Source organism: Xenopus tropicalis, chromosome 9, assembly GCF_000004195.4.
Source record: "Xenopus tropicalis strain Nigerian chromosome 9, UCB_Xtro_10.0, whole genome shotgun sequence".
Taxonomy (NCBI): Eukaryota; Metazoa; Chordata; class Amphibia; order Anura; family Pipidae; genus Xenopus; species Xenopus tropicalis.
The window spans coordinates 11,534,697-11,553,779 of NC_030685.2; the positions used below are offsets into that span (position 1 = coordinate 11,534,697).

A 19,083-nucleotide genomic window follows, 5' to 3' on the forward strand; every position below is an offset into this window, starting at 1 on the left:
CGATACAAGAGGTGAAGAGAGCCCTGCCCAAAAGAGCTTACACTCTACAAGGAGTAACATATAAAGCAATCAATAACCGATACAGGAGGGGAAGAGAGCCCTGCCCAAAAGAGCTTCCAATCTACAAGGAGTAACATATAAAGCAATCAATAACCGATACAGGAGGGGAAGAGAGCCCTGCCCAAAAGAGCTTCCAATCTACAAGGAGTAACATATAAAGCAATCAATAACCGATACAAGAGGGGAAGAGAGCCCTGCCCAAAAGAGCTTACAATCTACAAGGAGTAACATATAAAGCAACCAATAACCGATACAAGAGGTGAAGAGGGCCCTGCCCAAAAGAGCTTACAATTGTATAATGACTTGTATTAATAATAAAACAAATTGCCAACATATTCTGCAAATCACATCCTAACATTTGCAGCCCTTCATTCCTTTGTTGCTGATTCCATTTCTTAACTGTTGTCTCTGTATGGTCCTGACTGTCTCCTCCTTCCTTCTCAAAACCAACCATCCCCATTTGCCATCTTAAACCTTAATCCGTGGTGGGCAAGTTATTTGAAAGCCTGTTAAGGGATCACATACAAAATTATGTAGTGGAGAATGGCATTATGAGCAGTAATCAGCATGGCTTTATTAAGGACAGGTCATGTCAGACTAATTTAATTGCTTTTTATGATGAGGTAAGTAAGAAGCTGGACAGTGGGGGGGCAGTAGATGTGATCTATTTTGATTTTAACAAAGGATTTGATACCGTTCCCCACAAACAACTGCTTTCTAAGCTAAGGTCTATTGGTCTTAGTGAAGTCATTTGCACATGGATAGAAAACTGGCTACAGGATCGGGTACAGAGGGTGGTTGTTAATGGTACATTCTCTACTTGGAATAAGGTCCTCAGTGGGGTCCCTCAGGGTTCTGTACTGGGTCCACTTTTGTTTAATTTGTTCATAAATGACTTGGGGGAGGGTATTATAAGTAATGTATCAGTGTTTGCAGATGACACTCTGCAGACCAGTCAATTCTATCCAGGATGTGACATCCCTGCAGCAGGATCTTGACCAACTGGCAATCTGGGCAGCTAAGTGGCAGATGAGATTTAATGTGGATAAATGTAAGGTCATGCACCTGGGATGTAAAAATATGCAAGCCCCGTATACCCTTAATGGGACTGCACTAGGCAAATACATAATGGAGAAGGACCTTGGAGTCCTTGTAGATAATAAACTTGGCTGTAGCAAGCAATGCCAGGCAGCAGCTGCAAGGGCAAACAGGGTATTGAGCTGTGTTAAATGGGGTATAGATTCACGGGAGGAGGGGGTTATTCTTCCCCTTTACAGAGCGCTGGTAAGGCCCCATCTAGAATATGCTGTTCAGTTTGGGTCTCCAGTGCTCAAACGGGACATTATTGAGTTAGAGAGGGTCCAGAGAAGGGCAACTAAGCTGGTAAAGGGTATGGAAAGTCTCAGTTATGGGGAAAGACTGGCCAAGTTGGGTCTGTTTACACTGGAGAAGAGGCGCTTAAGAGGTGACATGATAACATTCTATAAATATATAAGGGGATCATATAATAACCTTTCTAATGTTTTATTTACCAGTAGGTCCTTCCAACACACATGAGGGCACCCACTCCGTTTATAAAGGAAACCCCAAGAATTTGTTAGGTCGTGCTGGTTTTCGTGGCTGAATAACGTTTGTTATTTTCCTGAACTTTTTTTTATTTTTAAAGCTCATTCTGTAAAACTTTTGTTTGAATCCCAAGGTGTTTATTGTACTGAATATAGAAAAAATGATTATTTTTACCTTTGCAGTTTTCACGGTTATGATGCATGATGAATTGAAAAAAAAAACTGTGTTTTTAAGTAAAAATCTTGTTTATTAGCCCCCAAAAAAAAGTCAAATCATGGAAAAAATACAACCTTTGATAAATCAGCCCACAAATTCAGCAGAGGTTCATACAAATGGGGGGATTTTGGGCAACAATTAATTTGTTAATCTTCACTGTGTACAACACATATTCTCTTTGAGGTACTGCAGTTGGCGTGATTGGCGTCAACTTGTTAATTTTTTGTTGAGCAAATTGATAGCCTTTCCATGTCTGCAAAAGTGAACCATCTTGCATTTCTCATTTCCATTATGCATTACTATATGCATTGTTGTATTTTATGGTACGTTCCATACATCCTATCCAAGGCATCCTATCCAGGTGAGCCAGATGCAACATGAGCCTATATGCAAAGTATGACTGTTGCCCTGCTGCTTTTCCTTTATCTTTTTTCTTGTTTTGTAAGGGGAAAGTGGATCTTTTTTAATACCAGTGGCAGCACTTTGCTGCTATGAGTGGCTGCATAAGGATAATTGTGTTACAAAATCAGTTTTTAAGACCAAGACCCGCTGTAAAATTAGCCCAACTCTCAATATGCTACAAATGAGTTCAAATAGGCCCAGTCAAATCAAATCTTATTGTCCCCAAGCTGACCTTCAATTGGATGTGCCTATGTAAATAAAATGGGGAATTGCTTGCCCCTAGTAATGAGTGTCCCATAGGGGGAGCTGTCCATAACCCCTGCAATCATTTATTATCTAGGGTGGGAAAACAGTTAAGTCTGCAGCATTTATCTGTATGATCAGTAGTTCATTCAGATAAATGCTGCAGACTTTACTGTCTTCTTTCCAGCCAAGCAGGACTCACGTACGTCTATTGATCGTTAACCAATCAGCATGTGGTCTTTATGGGGCAGATTTATTTAAAATTCATAATTTCTAATTTTTTTCATTTTCAAATTCAACTAAAATCATTTTCCCAAATGTCTCATATTTTCTAAAAAAAAAAAAAAAGATTGCACGGAAAAGTCGCTGCGAGAAAAGTTGTGAAAGACTCGACTGTTTTGAACTGTCGCTGCCAAAATCCCGACTTTATCGAATTCTTGTATATTATGGAAAAAGTTGTGATTTTTTTGCAAACTTGCCCCCCACACCTCCCTCATCCATCCATGGAGTTACAATCTGTGTAAAGCTCTTCTTAGTGATGTTTTGAGCTCCTGGTTCCTCAGACTGTAGATCACGGGATTTAAACAGGGGGTTAATGTAGCATAAAATACAGATGACACTTTGTCCTCTATAACATGATACTTTGCATTTGGGCTAAAATAATTGAAGAAAATAGTAGTGTAAAATATAAAGACGACAGTTAGATGGGAGGAGCAGGTGGAGAAAGCTTTGGATCTCATGTTTTTTGATGGGATTTTCAGAACCGTCATTATTATGCTGATGTATGGGTAAAAGGTGACCCCTAAAAAGACAGCACCAAGCAATATCCCAAAGAGAAATATAAGCAATACATTGATGAATGTGTCACTACAGGAGACCTGAAGCAACTGAGGAATGTCACAAAAGAAACTTTGCAAAGCATCGGACTTGCAAAAACTCAGTTTTGTTAAAACAAGAGTGTGCAGCAAGGGATAAAGTGCACTGAGCACCAACATGATTGATACAAGTTGGACACAAGCTTTCTGGTTCATTATCTGCATGTAGTGAAGGGGGCGGCAGATAGCAATGTATCTGTCATAGGACATCACGGCCAGCACAGATATCTCTGATACAGCAAAGAAGAGGAAAAAGTAGAACTGGGTTATACAGTCTCTCACAGCAATTACCCTTTTTTGTGTGAGTAAATCAAAGAGCATTCTTGGGACAGTGACTGAGGAGTAACTCATATCCAGACATGCCAGGGTTCCAAGAAAGAAGTACATGGGGGTGTGAAGATGGGAATCAGTGAAGATCAGGAGAAAGATAAGAAGGTTGACAGTCAGTGTGAAAAGATAGATGAGAAGAAACACCAGGAACAGAGGAACTTGTAGACTTGGAAGATCAGACAGACCAGTGAGAGCCAACGTGTACTCTATTGTTTGGTTTTCCATTTCACTTGGTGTTTCCTATAGATGAACTACCACATATTCATCAACACTTCTCAAAAGTGATATTTTCCAGAGTAGACAAAATTAAGACCCATTTATGAATATTATACACTTTGCAATGCCGTTTGGCTGGCTCATTATAATGATAAATAAATTACAAATCAGAAATGAACACAAGAAACAGACCCTCTTCAGGTGCCATGGAAAGTTTCGTGCAGACTTCTCCTGTGGGTTTGGCTTCTACCTGCCCATGTAGGCCTAACTTTCAGAATTCGCCAGGGCATAAGGCTACTAAATACAGAGATTGTTTTGCCATTTATATTGGATTAACAATAACGTTGATATCATCAGGCACTAGATTCTGTTTTGTAACTAAAAAGAAAATTGTTAGGATATCACCAAAAATGGCCACAATGGGTTTCAGAATTATATACCCTTTACTGTGTTCATATAAATCAAGCCAAACTATTGAACCAAACCTTTTCTATTCAGATAGGTGCAAGGGGCATGAATGCATCCTTTTAGCCCATAAGAGGTTCTTTTCTGTATTTGATAAAATTCTCTACCAAAGGAGGGGTGTAGAGCATTCTTATAAACAGAGTATTGTTATTATTATTATTATTATTATTATTATTATTAATAAGAAGCTATATGTATCAAGCTAGTTTTTAAAAACTACTACTACTACCACTAATAATAATAATAATCATATTTTATATGCAGTTATTGTGGTTACCAGATACCAGAAAGTGTCCACAGTGACAAGGTCTCTTCTCTTCCTTCTGAAACGTTGGTTGAATTGGACTCACCCTGCTCTTGACAGTATTTATATTATATTTAAACTATTTAATATCTTTATCAGGGAAACTACTGGTAGAAAATATTGGATTGATGCCACGGATACCTAGTGGCATAGCTTGGACTATAATTCCCACAATCCTCATAACTAACACTACAGGTAAGTACTAAAATGCCCATAAAACAAACCTTACCTTTAATCCCAAGCCTTCTTCTTTTTCAGAGAGCAAACCTCTGCCTTAAAAACCCTTCTCTCCAACCTTTACAAACCCCCCGAGTCTCAATTACATTTAATCAGCCAGTACTTTACTTGCGTTTGGGGAATTTTTGTTTTTATCACAATGATATTTTTTATTTAATTATTTAACTAAAACGTTTCTCACACTGTATTAAAATAACCTCAGCTACAGCTTAGCTTGCATGGAAGGGGGCTCATGTCCATGTGTATAGGGCAATAAGTGACTTGCTATTGGGGCAAGGAAATGACCCCAAAAATGGAAAAAGAATCACAGTGTAGTTAAACCATGGGGGCTGATTTACTAAGACACGATTTCGAATCCGAATTGGAAAAATTCCGATTGGAAACGAACATTTTGCGACTTTTTCGTATTTTTTGCGATTTTTTTCGGCGTCTTTACGATTTTTGCGAAAAAACGCGAGTTTTTCGTAGCCATTACGAAAGTTGCGCAAAGTCGCGATTTTTTCGTAGCGTTAACACTTGCGCGCAAAGTCGCGCCTATTTCATAGCGTTAAAACTTAAAAGGCGCGACGTTCCAAGCAAGTTTTAACGCTACGAAAAAATCGCGACTTTGCGCAACTTTTGTAATGGCTACGAAAAACTCGCGTTTTTTCGCAAAAATCGTAAAGACGCCGAAAAAATCGCAAAAAATACGAAAAAATCGCAAAATACCGATCATTACGAAAAAAACGCAATCGGACACATTCGGCCCGTTCGTGGGTTAGTAAATGTGCCGCTAGGGCTTGTTTCTAAGTGAAATGGTTACATTATGATTAACTTGTATTATAAACATATTTTACATCACTGGGAAATAGATGTAAATTTATGAATTTTGCCTTCAGCAATCGTTTCTATGGTTCCTCAACTGGATAGCAAGCTGGTAAACTTTTGATGTAATTGACAGTTCTTGAGTCCATTCAAGTATACGGAGACCTATTCATTAGGGATGCGCAAATTATTTCGGCAGGCATGGATTCACGACGAATTTCTGCATTTCGCCACTGGCGAATCATTTTGCGCAACTTCTGCAAAAATTTGCCGCAGGAAAATTCGTTGCACGTCAAAAAAAAACTGCGGTCGCATAAAAAAAGATGTCGGCGACAGAAAAAGACATGGGTGACAAAAAAATCGTGCAACAAATGCGTTTCGCGAATTTTCTTGCCGTTTCGCAAATTTTATGGCAAAGTAGTATCACTACTATTCATGATAAATCATTAAAGGGTAACTAAAGGGGGGAACAAGAGTCACATAAAGAATAAGATCACAAATGCTGCACATAGATTTCAGAGATTCCAAGGTTCATGCCTCCAAAGGTTCCCATAGTAGTTCTCCATCTTTCTCTTCAGGCAAATCACATCCTAACATTTGCAGCCCTTCATTCCTTTGCTGCTGATTCCATTTCTTCACTGTTGTCTCTGTATAGTCCTGTAAGGGCAACTAAGCTGGTAAAGGATATGGAAAGTCTCAGTTATGGGGAAAGACTGGCCAAGTTGGGTCTGTTTACACTGGAGAAGAGGCGCTTAAGGGGTGACATGATAACTATGTATAAGTATATAAGGGGATCATATAATAACCTCTCTAATGCTTTATTTACCAGTAGGGCCTTCTCGCAGACACAAGAGCCCCCATTCCGTTAATAAAGGAAACTGCTCATGTTGGTTTTTGGGGCTGAATATCTCAGTAACGTTTGTTATTTTCCTGAACTTTTTTTTTTTTGAAAAAACTTATAAAAGTTTTCCAGGTATTTGACTCTGAAACCCAGCGTGAGTTAGCGAACTCACACGTGGTTTCCTTAATGATTGCTTGAGCCCGAAGGCCCCCAAATTAGTTTGTGATATTTCTGAATTTACAGAAACTTATGTTGTGCATAAACTGAAAGAAGAATACAATGTGCCCCAATATTGCTGTATTGCCACATATAGTTTTATATAAACTCAATAAGGTAACAATTCACATAAATGAAACACATTTGCAGTAACAGGGTCTGCCCAGGTTCAAATCCCATAACTAGACTAGACGTTTTTCATAGCGCTATACCAACTGCCATTTGGCCAAAGGTCTCTCCATGTGCCTATATAACTTTAAGTTTTTCTTCAGTTGTAGGTATCCTCTATCATGCCAGTAATATCGGTACATAAGGGACAAAGGTCAGTCCAACATCATGAAATCCCAAGGTAAACACCTTGCACTGAATATAGCCAGAATGTTTATTCTGTGTATTTTTACCTTTGCAGTTTTCATGGTTTTGACACATGATAAATTGCAAAAAATCTGTGTTTTTGAGTAGAACATCTTGTTTATTAGCACAAAAAAATACAAATCATGGAAAAAATACAACTGCTGATAAATCAGCCCCCAAATTCAGCCGAGGTTCATACAAATGGGGGGATTTTGGGAAACAATTAAATTGTTAATTTTCACTATGTACAACACATGTTCTCTTTGAGGTAGTTGGCTGGGCTCAACTTGTTAATTTTTTGTTGATAGCCTTTCCATGTCTGCAAAAGTGAACCATTTTGCATTGCTCATCTCCATTATGCATTACTATACTAAATGTTGTATTTTATGGTATGTTCCATACATCCTATCCAAGGCATCCTATCCAGGTGAGCCAGATGCAACATGAGCCTATATGAAAGTATGACAGTTGCCCTGCTGCTTTTCATTTATCCTTTTCCTTGTTTTGTAAGGGGAAAGTGGATCTTTTTTAATACCAGTGGCTGAGGAGTTCACTGCTGGGGAGAAATGAATTCATTTTCATAAATTAAAAGCCCAAAGTCATCACTTTTCTGCTAAGAGCAACTGCATAAGGAAAATGGTTTCAGTTCTTAAGACCAGGACCCTCTGTAAAGTAGCCCAACTCTCAATATGCTACAAATGAGTTCAAATAGGCCCAGTCAAATCAAATCTTATTGGCCCCAAGCTGACCTTTAATTGGATGTGCCTATGTAAATAAAATGGGGAATTGCTTGCCCCTAGTAATGAGTGTCCCATAGGGGGAGCTGTCCATAACCCCTGCAATCATTTATTATATAGGGTGGAAAAACACCCAGTAGTTCATTCAGATAATTGTTGCAGACTTTACAGTTTTCTTTCCAACCAAGCAGGACTCACGTACGTCTATTGATCGTTAACCAATCAGCATGTGGCCTTTATGGGGCAGAGTTATTTAAACTACATAATTTCGAATTTTTTTCATTTTCATATTCAACTAAAATCATTTTCCCGAATGTCTAATATTTACTTAAAAAGTTGCTGTGAGTAAAGTCGTAAAAAAACTCTTTTTCGAATTGTTGCTTTGAAAAACGTAACTTTATTGAATTGTCACTGCAACAATTTGAAAAATTGTGATTTTTGGACAAAACCCAGCGAAATTTCGAAAGTTTCGAGATAAAAGAAAGAAATTCAAGGAAAGGGACCTTTCCTATAGACTTCTACATACACTTGGCAAGTTTAATCTGGCGAATTCGGATTTTTCGCCATTTAAATGCATACTAAATATTGAAAAAGTCACAGCATTTTTTCCTTGCGACTTTTCCGAAAACAAATTTGAATCAAGTTTTAAAATTGAAAATCGTTGGTTAGTAAATGAGCCCCCTATGTGTCCAGTGTGAAAAGGTAGAATGGAAAAACTCCACTGCACAGAATAATTAATATCATCTGACATTAATAAGGGGAGATCTGTGAGCCTTAAGTCTATAGTCAGACAGACGGTACTGCTCGGCCACCAAACATTCTGTAGATTGTATGTGTTCTCTTGTGTGCTGATCTACATGCAGTCCCATGATATACATTAATATAATTAAACTTGTCCCCCACACGTTCCTCATCCATCCATGGATCTACATTCTGTGTAAAGCTCTTCTTAGTAATGTTTTGAGCTCCTGGTTCCTCAGACTGTAGATCACGGGATTTAAACAGGGGGTTAATATTGCATAAAATACAGAAGCCACTTTGTCCTCTATAACATGATACTTTGCATTTGGGCTAAAGTAATTTAAGAAAATAGCAGTGTAAAATATAAAGACCACAGTTAGATGGGAGGAGCAGGTGGAGAAAGCTTTGGATCTCATGTTTATTGATGGGATTTTCAGAACCGTCATTATTATACTGATGTATGGGTAAAAGGTGACCCCTAAAAAGACAGCACCAAGCAATATCCCAGTGAGAAATATAAGCAATACATTGATGAATGTGTCACTACAGGAGACCTGAAGCAACTGAGGAATGTCACAAAAGAAACTTTGCAAAGCATCGGACTTGCAAAAGCTCAGTTTTGTTAAAAAAAGAGGGCAGCAAGGGATAAAGTGCACTGAGCACCAACATGATTGATATAAGTTGAACACAAGCTTTCTGGTTCATTATCTGCATGTAGTGAAGAGGGCGGCAGATGGCAATGTATCTGTCATAGGACATCGCCGCCAGAACAGACATCTCTGATATAGCAAAGAAGAGGAAAAAGTAGAACTGAGTTATACAGTCTCTCACAGAAATGACCCTTTTTTGGGTGAGTAAATCAATTCTTGGGACAGTGACTGAGGAGTAACTCATATCCAGACATGCCAGGGTTCCAAGGAAGAAGTACATGGGGGTGTGAAGATGGGAATCAGTGAAGATCAGGAGAAAGATGAGAAGGTTGACAGTCAGTGTGAAAAGATAGATGAAAAGAAACAACAGGAACAGAGGAACTTGTAGACTTGGAAGATCAGACAGACCAGTGAGAACCAACGTGTCCTTAATTGTTTGGTTTTCCATCTCACTTGGTATTTCCTATAAATGACCTACCACATATTAATCAATACATGAAAAAAAGAAATTAACATTGGAGTCAACTTCTCAAAGGTGATATTTTCCAGAGTAAACTGACCCTCTTCAGGTGCCACAGAAAATGGTTTTGTTTGAGAGGGGCGGGGGTAAGTTTCGTGCAGACTTTTCCTGTGTCTTTGGCTACCTCCTGCCCATCTGCACCTAACTTTTAGAAAAAATTGTTAGGATATCGCCAAAAATGACCACAATTTAAAGACAATGGGTTTCAGGATAACAGACCCCTCACTGTGTTCATATAAATCAAACCAAACTATTGAACCAAACCTTTTCTATTCAGATAGGTGCAAGGGGCATGAATGCATCCTTCAAGACAGGAGGAAAGTGGTTTATGCTTTTAGCCCAGAATGGCTTCTTTTCCGTATTTAATAAAATTCTCTACCAAAGGAGGAGTGTAGAGCATTATCATAAATAGAGTATTATTATTAAGGAGCTATATGTATCAAGCTAGTTTTTAAAAACTACTACTACTACCACTAATACTATTATTAATATTTTTTATGCAGTTATTGTGGGTACCAGATACCAGAAAGTGTCCACAGTGACAAGGTCTCTTCTCTTGTTTCTGAAACGTTGGTTGAGTTGGACTCACCCTGCTCTTGACTGTATTTATATTTAGGGCAAAGCTATTTAATATCTTTATCAGTGAAAACTACTGGTAGGAAATATTGGATTGGATATGACAGGAAAGCACAGACCATGGATACCTAGAGGCATAGGTTGGACTATAAAGCCCAAAATCCTCATAACTAACACTACAGGTAAGTACTAAAATGCCTGTAAAACAAACCTTACCTTTAATCCCAAGCCTTCCTTCTTTTTCAGAGTGCCAACCTCTGCCTTAAAAACCCTTCTCCCCAACCTTTACAAACCCCCCGAGTCTCAATTACATTTAATCATCCAGTACTTAAGTTTTTGCATTTGGGGAATTTTTGTTTTATCACAATTAAATGTCTTTCTTTAACTGTTTAACTAAAACTTTTCTCACGTTATATTAAAATAACCTCAGCTACAGCTTAGCTTGCATGGAAGGGGGCTTATGCCCATGTGTATAGGGCAATAAGTGACTTGCTATTGGGGCAAGGAAATGACCCCAAAACTGGAAAAAGAATCACAGTGTAGTTAAACCTAGGGCTTGTTTTGAAGTGAAATGGTTACATTATGATTACCTTGTACTATAGGCATATTCTGCATCACTGGGAAATAGATGTGAATTTATGAATTTTGCCTTCAGCAATCGTTTCTATGGTTCCTCAACTGGATAGCAAGCTGGTAAACTTTTCATGCATAAGTCCATTCAAGCATAGAGTGACCTATTCATGATAAATCATTAAAGGGTAACTAAAGGAGGGAACAAGAGTCACACAAAGAATAATATAAAAAATGCTGCACATACCTGTACATTTTAGAGATTCCAAGGTTCATGCCTTTAGAGGTTCCCACAGAAGTTCTCCATCTTTTTCTTGAGGCAAAGCACATACTCACTTTTGCAGCCCTTCATTCTTCTGGTCCTGACTATATTTATTCACTGTTATCTCTGTATGGTCCTGGCTGTCTCCTCCATCCCTCTCAGAACCAACATCTTTTAACTCCATCCATACCCATTTCCCATCTTAAACCTTCCTATGGTGCTGCGTCTAACCTCTGGCATTCCACCCCTGTATACACATTCTCTTAACCTCTTTCAAAAGAAGCCTATCCTATGAAGAACTAGAGCATTACATGGTCCAGTCTTGGGACTTAAGAACCAATGCCCATGAAAAAGTCGCGGAATTTTAACGAAAATATAGTGGACTTAACAAAAAGTTCTATAAATTAGAAAATGAATGGGCCCCTTAGACTGATAGTTCTACAGGGCTATGACCTCCTTTCTACTGTTTCTCTTACCACATTGCACTTATAAGTTTTTATCCTTTTTCGAATTTCAAATTTTGCTTAGGACAACTTCTGTTGACTTCTATGTGACTTAACTCGAAAGCTTTTAGATGCCAAAGTTTTACATTCTACTTTTTGGATTTTTTTGTGCTTAATAAATAAAATTGTGCTTGAAATCCTGATAATAATTTTGGAAGTTTTAGCAAAATGAATGGGAGTTACTGCACAGCCTATGTATTATTATTTGGGACTAAAGTTATACTTACTTTGCTTATGTGAAACACTATGTATTGCAAATGAATTTTACCTTTCCAAAGGTGTTTGATGAGAACGGTAGTCATGACCACAACAACGTTCATTGAACCAGAACTGACTTTATTGCAGGCTACTCGGAAGGCAAAACAGAACAGACTGGAGTCAACCAATCAGGAGACTCTTGTAGTTTTACGAGTATGAATCACACACACACTTCTCACTATGTACCTCCCTTGAAGCCTCAAGGACCCCTGTCTCTTTACAGTGCCAAGCTTCACACAGCTGTCTCTCTACAGCTTTCCTATAAGGCCACTACCCTAATCCTACGCACTCACAATCCCTATCTGGTGTACAGTCACCAGTAGTGTTCTACCAAATACTGACTCCTTGTGGGAACCTGAGCTGTCCTTTCTAGCTAACCTATCTAGCTCTCGTTCCTAGAACAAGTTAGTTGTCATCTTCTACCTCTCTGTCTACCCTTGCAAGGTACGGGTAGCCACTTGTTCTTACTTAGTAACGACTGTATCTCTGCAGGTCTTATCTGGCCAAAAGAGGAAATGCACTGTCTGATGTAGGCTCTGCAGATGGACTTGGCGCCAACTAACAATATGATTAAAATTTGCTCTAAGCCACATTCAAAGCAGCCAATATTAATGAGCTTCACTCACACCTTCATAAAACAGGTCTGAGTGCTTTGCCACAGACCAGTGATGAGTGAATCTGGTTGGAGCTCCAGGTTGGAGCTGCAGAGTGCCATTGAGCCCTATGGGAGACTTTCCTTGGGCCAGGTTGGAGCTGCAGAGTGCCATTGAGCCCTATGGGAGACTTTCCTTGGGCCGGGTTGGAGCTGCAGAGTGCCATTGAGCCCTATGGGAGTCTTTCCTTGGGACAGGTTGGAGCTGCAGAGTGCCATTGAGCCCTATGGGAGACTTTCCTTGGGCCGGGTTGGAGATGCAGAGTGCCATTGAGACCTATGGGAGACTTTCCTTGGGCCGGGTTGGAGCTGCAGAGTGCCATTGAGCCCTATGGGAGACTTTCCTTGGGCCGGGTTGGAGCTGCAGAGTGCAATTGAGCCCTATGGGAGACTTTCCTTGGGCCGGGTTGGAGCTGCAGAGTGCCATTGAGACCTATGGGAGACTTTCCTTGGGCCGGGTTGGAGCTGCAGAGTGTCATTGAGCCCTATGGGAGACTTTCCTTGGGCCAGGTTGGAGCTGCAGAGTGCCATTGAGCCCTATGGGAGACTTTCCTTGGGCCGGGTTGGAGCTGCAGAGTGCCATTGAGCCCTATGGGAGACTTTCCTTGGGCCGGGTTGGAGCTGCAGAGTGCTATTGAGCCCTATGGGAGGCTTTCCTTGGGCCGGGTTGGAGCTGCAGAGTGCCATTGAGCCCTATGGGAGACTTTCCTTGGGCCGGGTTGGAGCTGCAGAGTGCCATTGAGCCCTATGGGAGACTTTCCTTGGGCCGGGTTGGAGCTGCAGAGTGCCATTGAGCCCTATGGGAGACTTTCCTTGGGCCGGGTTGGAGCTGCAGAGTGCCACTGAGCCCTATGGGAGACTTTCCTTGGGCCGGGTTGGAGCTGCAGAGTGCCATTGAGCCCTATGGGAGACTTTCCTTGGGCCGGGTTGGAGCTGCAGAGTGCCATTGAGCCCTATGGGAGACTTTCCTTGGGCCGGGTTGGAGCTGCAGAGTGCCATTGAGCCCATTTTGGGATTCGAATTCGTACTTTGATGAATCAGCCCCATAGTCATACGCATCCTGTTGGCTGACCAATCCTTTATTTTACCTCCTTACAAACAGCAAACCATTGCACTTTCCATACAAATTGCTCACATAAAAGCCTATTTTTGTGGTTGTTGTATGAACAATTTATGATAAGACTTAAAGCAATGTTGTTGGCAAAATGCAAAAATTTTGACTGTGATTTTTTCATATTGTTTTACAAATTACAGAGTCACAAAAACCTGGAACATTGACTTCTACATGATCTCAACAGGTTTTAGATGGCATATTTTTTCTTTCAGATTTGACTTATAATAAATCCCCCAAAAATATAACAATACTCAAACTAAAAAAATTGAGCATTAGCAGAGTTGCCCCTTTTATGGAGAGTTCCATTGGAAGGACTTCTCTTAACCTAAATCATATCATATCTAAGGAGGGAATTTAGACTGTAAACTCCATTGGGGTGGATCAAACCTAACCTGGAACCCATGGCCAATGCTTCTCATTGCAATGGCCGGTGAAAGGTTCTGCAGAGATCCATTGTACTGTAGTTCTTCTTCATAAATCCCCTGCACCCAATGTAGGTGTTTGGCAAATAAATTACTTATTGTGTATGTGCCTGCCCAAGGCATATTCAGTACCTAATATAGATTCTAAGCATCTCTTAAGTGTCAAAAACCCACAAATATACCACCATCCAAAATGGTCTGCAATACCCAGTGTTGGACTGGCCCACCAGGATACCAGGAAAACTACCGTTGGGCCCAGGTGTCAGTGGGCCCTCCTGCTCCTGACCATTTGGCCTACTTCATGGCCATTCCCTATTTCTGAATGGGAACAAAGAGGAGAATTAGATGGAAGGATAGATACTAGCATGTAAATAAGGGACTAGTAGACTAGGAGGCCCCTGGGGTCCCAGTCCGACACTGGCAATACCTAGAGCAAACTATTTACTGTCATCATCATAGCCTAAATACTCACAGATCACTCATTGCTTATAATTTCTGATATTGTCTATTCTGTGTAGTTAAGTGTTTCCATCTCCAAATCACAAATAAAATCTACATGCTGAATAGTTACCTATAGTTACCTATGAATAGATTTCTGTGTACACAATGTGGCTTCTGAGGATCTCAGAAACTGGCATCTAACTGATCTAACTGAACTGCTTTATAGTTTAAAGTTGATTTGGTAACTGAGATGCTGTATTGATCTGCATACAGTCCTATGTTATACTGTACATTCATATTACCTAGTCTGGGCAATCTTATGCCTACAATCTACATTCTGTAACATTCTTCTTAGTGAGATTTTGAGCTCCTGGTTCCTCAGACTGTAGATCAGAGGATTTAAAAAGGGAGTTAATATTGCATAAAATATAGAAGCCACTTTGTCCTCTGTCAAATGATACTTTGCATTTGGGCGGAAGTAATTAAAGATAATAGTGCTGTAAAATATAAAGAACACAGTTAGATGGGAGGAGCAGGTGGAGAAAGCTTTGGATCTCATGGCTTTTGATGAGATTTTTAGAACAGTTCTGATTATAGTGATGTATGGGTAAATGATGACTGATAAAACAACACCTCCATAGAATATCCCAAAGAGAAATATTAGCAAAACATTGATGAATGTGTCACTACAGGAGACCTGAAGCAACTGGGGCAGGTCACAAAAGAAACTTTGCAAAGCATCAGGCCTGCAAAAGGTCAGTTTGGTTAAAAAAAGAGTGTGCACCAAGGTATATATTGAAGCAAAACCTAAAATGCCTGATACAAGCTGGACACAAACTTTCCAGTTCATTATCTGCATGTAGTGAAGAGGGTGGCAGATAGCAACGTATCTGTCATAGGACATTACTGCCAGCACAGATACTTCTAATAGAGCAAAGTAGATCAAGAAGTAGATCTGAGTTATACAGTCTCGTACAGAAATTACCCTTCTACCTGTGAGTAAATCAAAGAGCATTCTTGGGACAGTGACTGAGGAGTAACCCATATCCAGACATGCCAGGGTTGCAAGGAAGAAGTACATGGGGGTGTGAAGATGGGAATCAGTGAAGATCAGGAGAAGGATGAGAAGGTTCCCAGTCAGAGTTATAAGATAGATGAGGAGAAACACCAGGAACAGAGGAAGCTGAAGACTCGGAAGATCAGACAGTCCAGCAAGAACCAATGTATACACTGTTGTCTGGTTTTCCATCTCACTTTGGTATCTATAAATAAATATATAAATAATAACAAGATTAGTGATCAAAATTGTCTATCATAATAATTTTCTTAAACCACTATTAAATGTCAATTTAATAAGCCTAAAAACCATGAAAAACACTAATACGAAACATTGCAATCTAAAAGCTGGCGAGGTAATGTTGAAGTCCTTATTCAATTGGAAAATCTTTCTTTCCTTCGTGGTTTTAGATGTTTTGGTTTCATTCTTACCAAAATTCTTATGAAAATGAGGATTTCAGGGTTTTTCAGGTTCTTATTTGGATTTGTTTTGCGGATCTTTTCGTTCATGCTTTTTATAAAAGGCTTTTTAATAAATTATTTGGCATTTATGGTTTTAGTGAAAATTAGTTTTTTTCATTGTTTCCAAAACCACTAAAATCAGAGTGCTAATAAATAGGCCTGGACGTTTCCATTTCCTCCAGTAAAATAAAAGAAAGACAAATCAGCTGTGTGGAAAGAATCCCTTTGCTTCTATAATGTAAGATGCGGCATTCAAATAAGAATCTTTGTAATGTTTGGTATTAAGACATAGGAATTATTCTACCAATTGGAACAAAGGGATTCTGGGAACACATTCCATAAGGCTCTTTAAAAAATCCCATTTATATGGGTTTATCCTATAGGCTAAAGCTCACCCACGGGGTTTTTAAAGCAAAAGCCAGGATAATAGCTGATCCGATTCCCAACTACAGACCGGTTTCGCCCCTCTTGGGGCTCATCAGTGTAGTGCAGGGTTTTCTCACCAGCTTAGGTAGAGCCTTATGGAATTTGTTCCCAGAATCCCTTTGGTCTATTTGCATATGTATAAAGTGGTCTCCTCAACCTTTTTCTACCAGTTGGTGATAGGTCAACCACTCACGAAGAACAACACTTCGCTGTTCCAGAGCTGTTGCTGTTGTCATTCTATAATTCACAGTTTCTATTAATGTTATTCCTGATGAAAAATGAAATTGTTATGGAATGGTGCACCCCTAAGAAAACTTTTGTTGTCCATCAACAATGATCTATATGCTTGTTACCTGTTAAATGTATTTTTTGAAATGTCTGCTGTCTGCTTTTGTCAAGTAATCCTTAAGCCCTTATCATTAATGCTACAGATAGTTTAAAAAAAATGAAGACAACATACCTTGCCTGTAATCCCAAGACTCCTTCTGTGACCAGACAACAAACCTCTGCCTTAAAAACCCTTCGCTTACCCTGTATACCCTGTATCGCAGTATAAAAATTCAAAAAAGGAAGTTCTGCCTGTGTAAGCCTGCATTCTTCATTGCATGAACTTTACAGTGCACATGTGCTGTTTGCAGATGGAAATGTCACTGAAGATGTGTGAGAGGGTAAATGGCCAAAAGGTGAAAGCTGTTTTTGTAAAATGTGATGGTACTGGCAAATGGAGGGGATACATGCAGTACACATTGGGTGGTTTAGGTGGGGAAGATGTGTTGAACTTACAGTATATACATGGTAGGACAATTTAGGATGTGTATTTCTTGCATTGGTACCTGGACAAACTGGTAATCTGGATGGCTAAGTGGCAAATGTTAATAAATGTAATGTGTAATGTGTGTGTAGCAGACCTTATTGACCCATAAACTATAACATGGTATATTTATCAGGCAGGAGAACTGAGGAGAGGTCAAGGATATGATTTTCTAGTCAAGTCACAGATTAGCAGGTGGTTCCATAAGAGTGCAGCTGCAGTATGGTGGTCTAACCCCCAAGGTGGGTGGCCGCAGTGTGGTGGTCTAACTCTTAAGGTGGGTGGTTGCAGTGTGGTGGTCTAACCCCCAAGTGGGTGGCCGCAGTGTGGTGGTCTAACCCCAAAAGTGGCTTGCCGCAGTGTGGTGATCTAACTCCCAAGGTGGGTTAGACCCACAGTCTTAACAGCTACAATGATAGCAGCAAGTCAGAGAAGTCAGATGAGCTTACCCTCTAAGCTGGAGGTTTTGTTACAGAGTGGAAGGGCTGATAAGGAAGAAGCATGGCAAAGGGGTTGGTTGACCTTACCCTCTATGCTGGGCCCTCTGAGCTGGGCATGTGTGGCTAGTTGGAAGTCTCTACAGACTGAATGGGCAGCTAAGGCAGCAGCATGGCAAAGTGTTTGAGTGACCTTACCTTGGGCATGTTGAGCTGAGGGCCTCCAGAGCAAATGGGCGGCTTGGCCTGCACTTTATTATTATTAAAAGAAAGGTAAGTCCAGGATGGACTTTGAAAGTCTAAACATCTTAGTTTACCACATGGGCAGAGTAAATAGTCATTTGTAGCAAGAAAATGCTATAGTCCTTACCCTATACAAAAGTGTAAGGAGTGTATTTGCGTTAAGATATCTTTAAAGAGAGACATATAGTATAACTAGAAACCTCTCCAATCTTGTAGGCAATAATGAATAATATATGGTACTGCTTTCACTTTCAGCTAAAAATGATCACCTGAGCAAAAAAGACCACTTTATTGGAACACCCCATAGACCCTCTCTGATCCTTGCCCTTGTTGCAAATCAGGTGGCTGTGTCCTACTGGTCCTGGCCGGAAGCACAGTAAGAGGGGGATAGCCAATCACAGCCCTGTAGTCACACAAGCCAAGACAGGCCATACATTACTATGGCAAGCTTAGATAACTAAAAATAGCTATGAAAAATGCTGAAGATGCACCTCAGATAGCTGCAAATCCCTATAGGTTAGCTGTGTGTTTAGTAGGTATGTTCACCAAATGGTTTCAACATGCTCAGCCATATAATCTCTGATTGTCCCAAATGTAACCCTCAAACATTCCATACACATTGCTCATATATAAAATAGTCTATACTGCCATAGTGTAGTGGTTGTTGCATGAACTTTCTATGAGAAGACTTCCAGGAGCTATGCTTGATAAATACTTGCATAGTGTTTTGGCATACCTCTGTGTAGCATGTATGAAACAAAGAGTTGCCCCTAGTATGGAGAGTTCCATAGAGAGGACTGTCTGTTACCCTTAATATAATATCTAAGGAGGGAATTTAGACTGTAACCTCCAATGGGGTTAATGAAACCTAATCAATGGCACCTTAAAGAGCAATGAAACCCCATATCAATAGTGTTGCAAATTTCTTAGGAAACACCAATGTAATCACTAACCTGGGACCTGTGGCCAATACTTCTCATTGCAATGGCCGGCGGAAGGTTCTGCGGAGATCCATTGTAGTTCTTCATAAATCCCCTGCCCCAAATGAAGGTGTTTGTGGTGCAGTAAAGAAA

The 19,083-nt window shown here is 39.9% G+C and overlaps 2 protein-coding genes across 2 annotated transcripts; both read right to left on the bottom strand.

Annotated features, from left to right (window-relative positions):
- Window positions 1-2,996: 2,996 nt before the first annotated feature.
- Window positions 2,997-11,369, bottom strand: LOC116407790 (olfactory receptor 1G1-like). Its single transcript, XM_031893809.1, has 3 exons — window positions 11,260-11,369; window positions 8,724-8,911; window positions 2,997-3,850 (listed from the first exon to the last, which is right to left on the bottom strand). The coding sequence occupies exons 1-3, from the start codon at window positions 11,367-11,369 to the stop codon at window positions 2,997-2,999; spliced, it is 1,152 nt and encodes a 383-aa protein (XP_031749669.1).
- A 3,504-nt stretch (window positions 11,370-14,873) lies between these two features.
- Window positions 14,874-15,824, bottom strand: LOC116407791 (olfactory receptor 5B12-like). Its single transcript, XM_031893810.1, has 2 exons — window positions 15,037-15,824; window positions 14,874-14,958 (listed from the first exon to the last, which is right to left on the bottom strand). The coding sequence occupies exons 1-2, from the start codon at window positions 15,822-15,824 to the stop codon at window positions 14,874-14,876; spliced, it is 873 nt and encodes a 290-aa protein (XP_031749670.1).
- Between the last annotated feature and the right edge of the window lie 3,259 nt (window positions 15,825-19,083).

Bases quoted from the DNA above. Each gene is read 5' to 3' on its own strand.
- LOC116407791 (XM_031893810.1), bottom strand. From the start codon at position 15,824: ATGGAAAACCAGACAACAGTGTATACATTGGTTCTTGCTGGACTGTCT. The intron at 14,959-15,036 runs GTATCATTTGAC...TCTGATCTACAG, and splicing joins TACTTCCGCCCAAATGCAAA to TCTGAGGAACCAGGAGCTCA.
- LOC116407790 (XM_031893809.1), bottom strand. From the start codon at position 11,369: ATGGAGTTAAAAGATGTTGGTTCTGAGAGGGATGGAGGAGACAGCCAG. The intron at 8,912-11,259 runs GTGAGTATGTGC...ATCATGTTATAG, and splicing joins AAGAATGAAGGGCTGCAAAA to AGGACAAAGTGGCTTCTGTA. The intron at 3,851-8,723 runs GTAGATCAGCAC...CAAGTCTACAAG, and splicing joins TGTATATCATGGGACTGCAT to TTCCTCTGTTCCTGGTGTTT.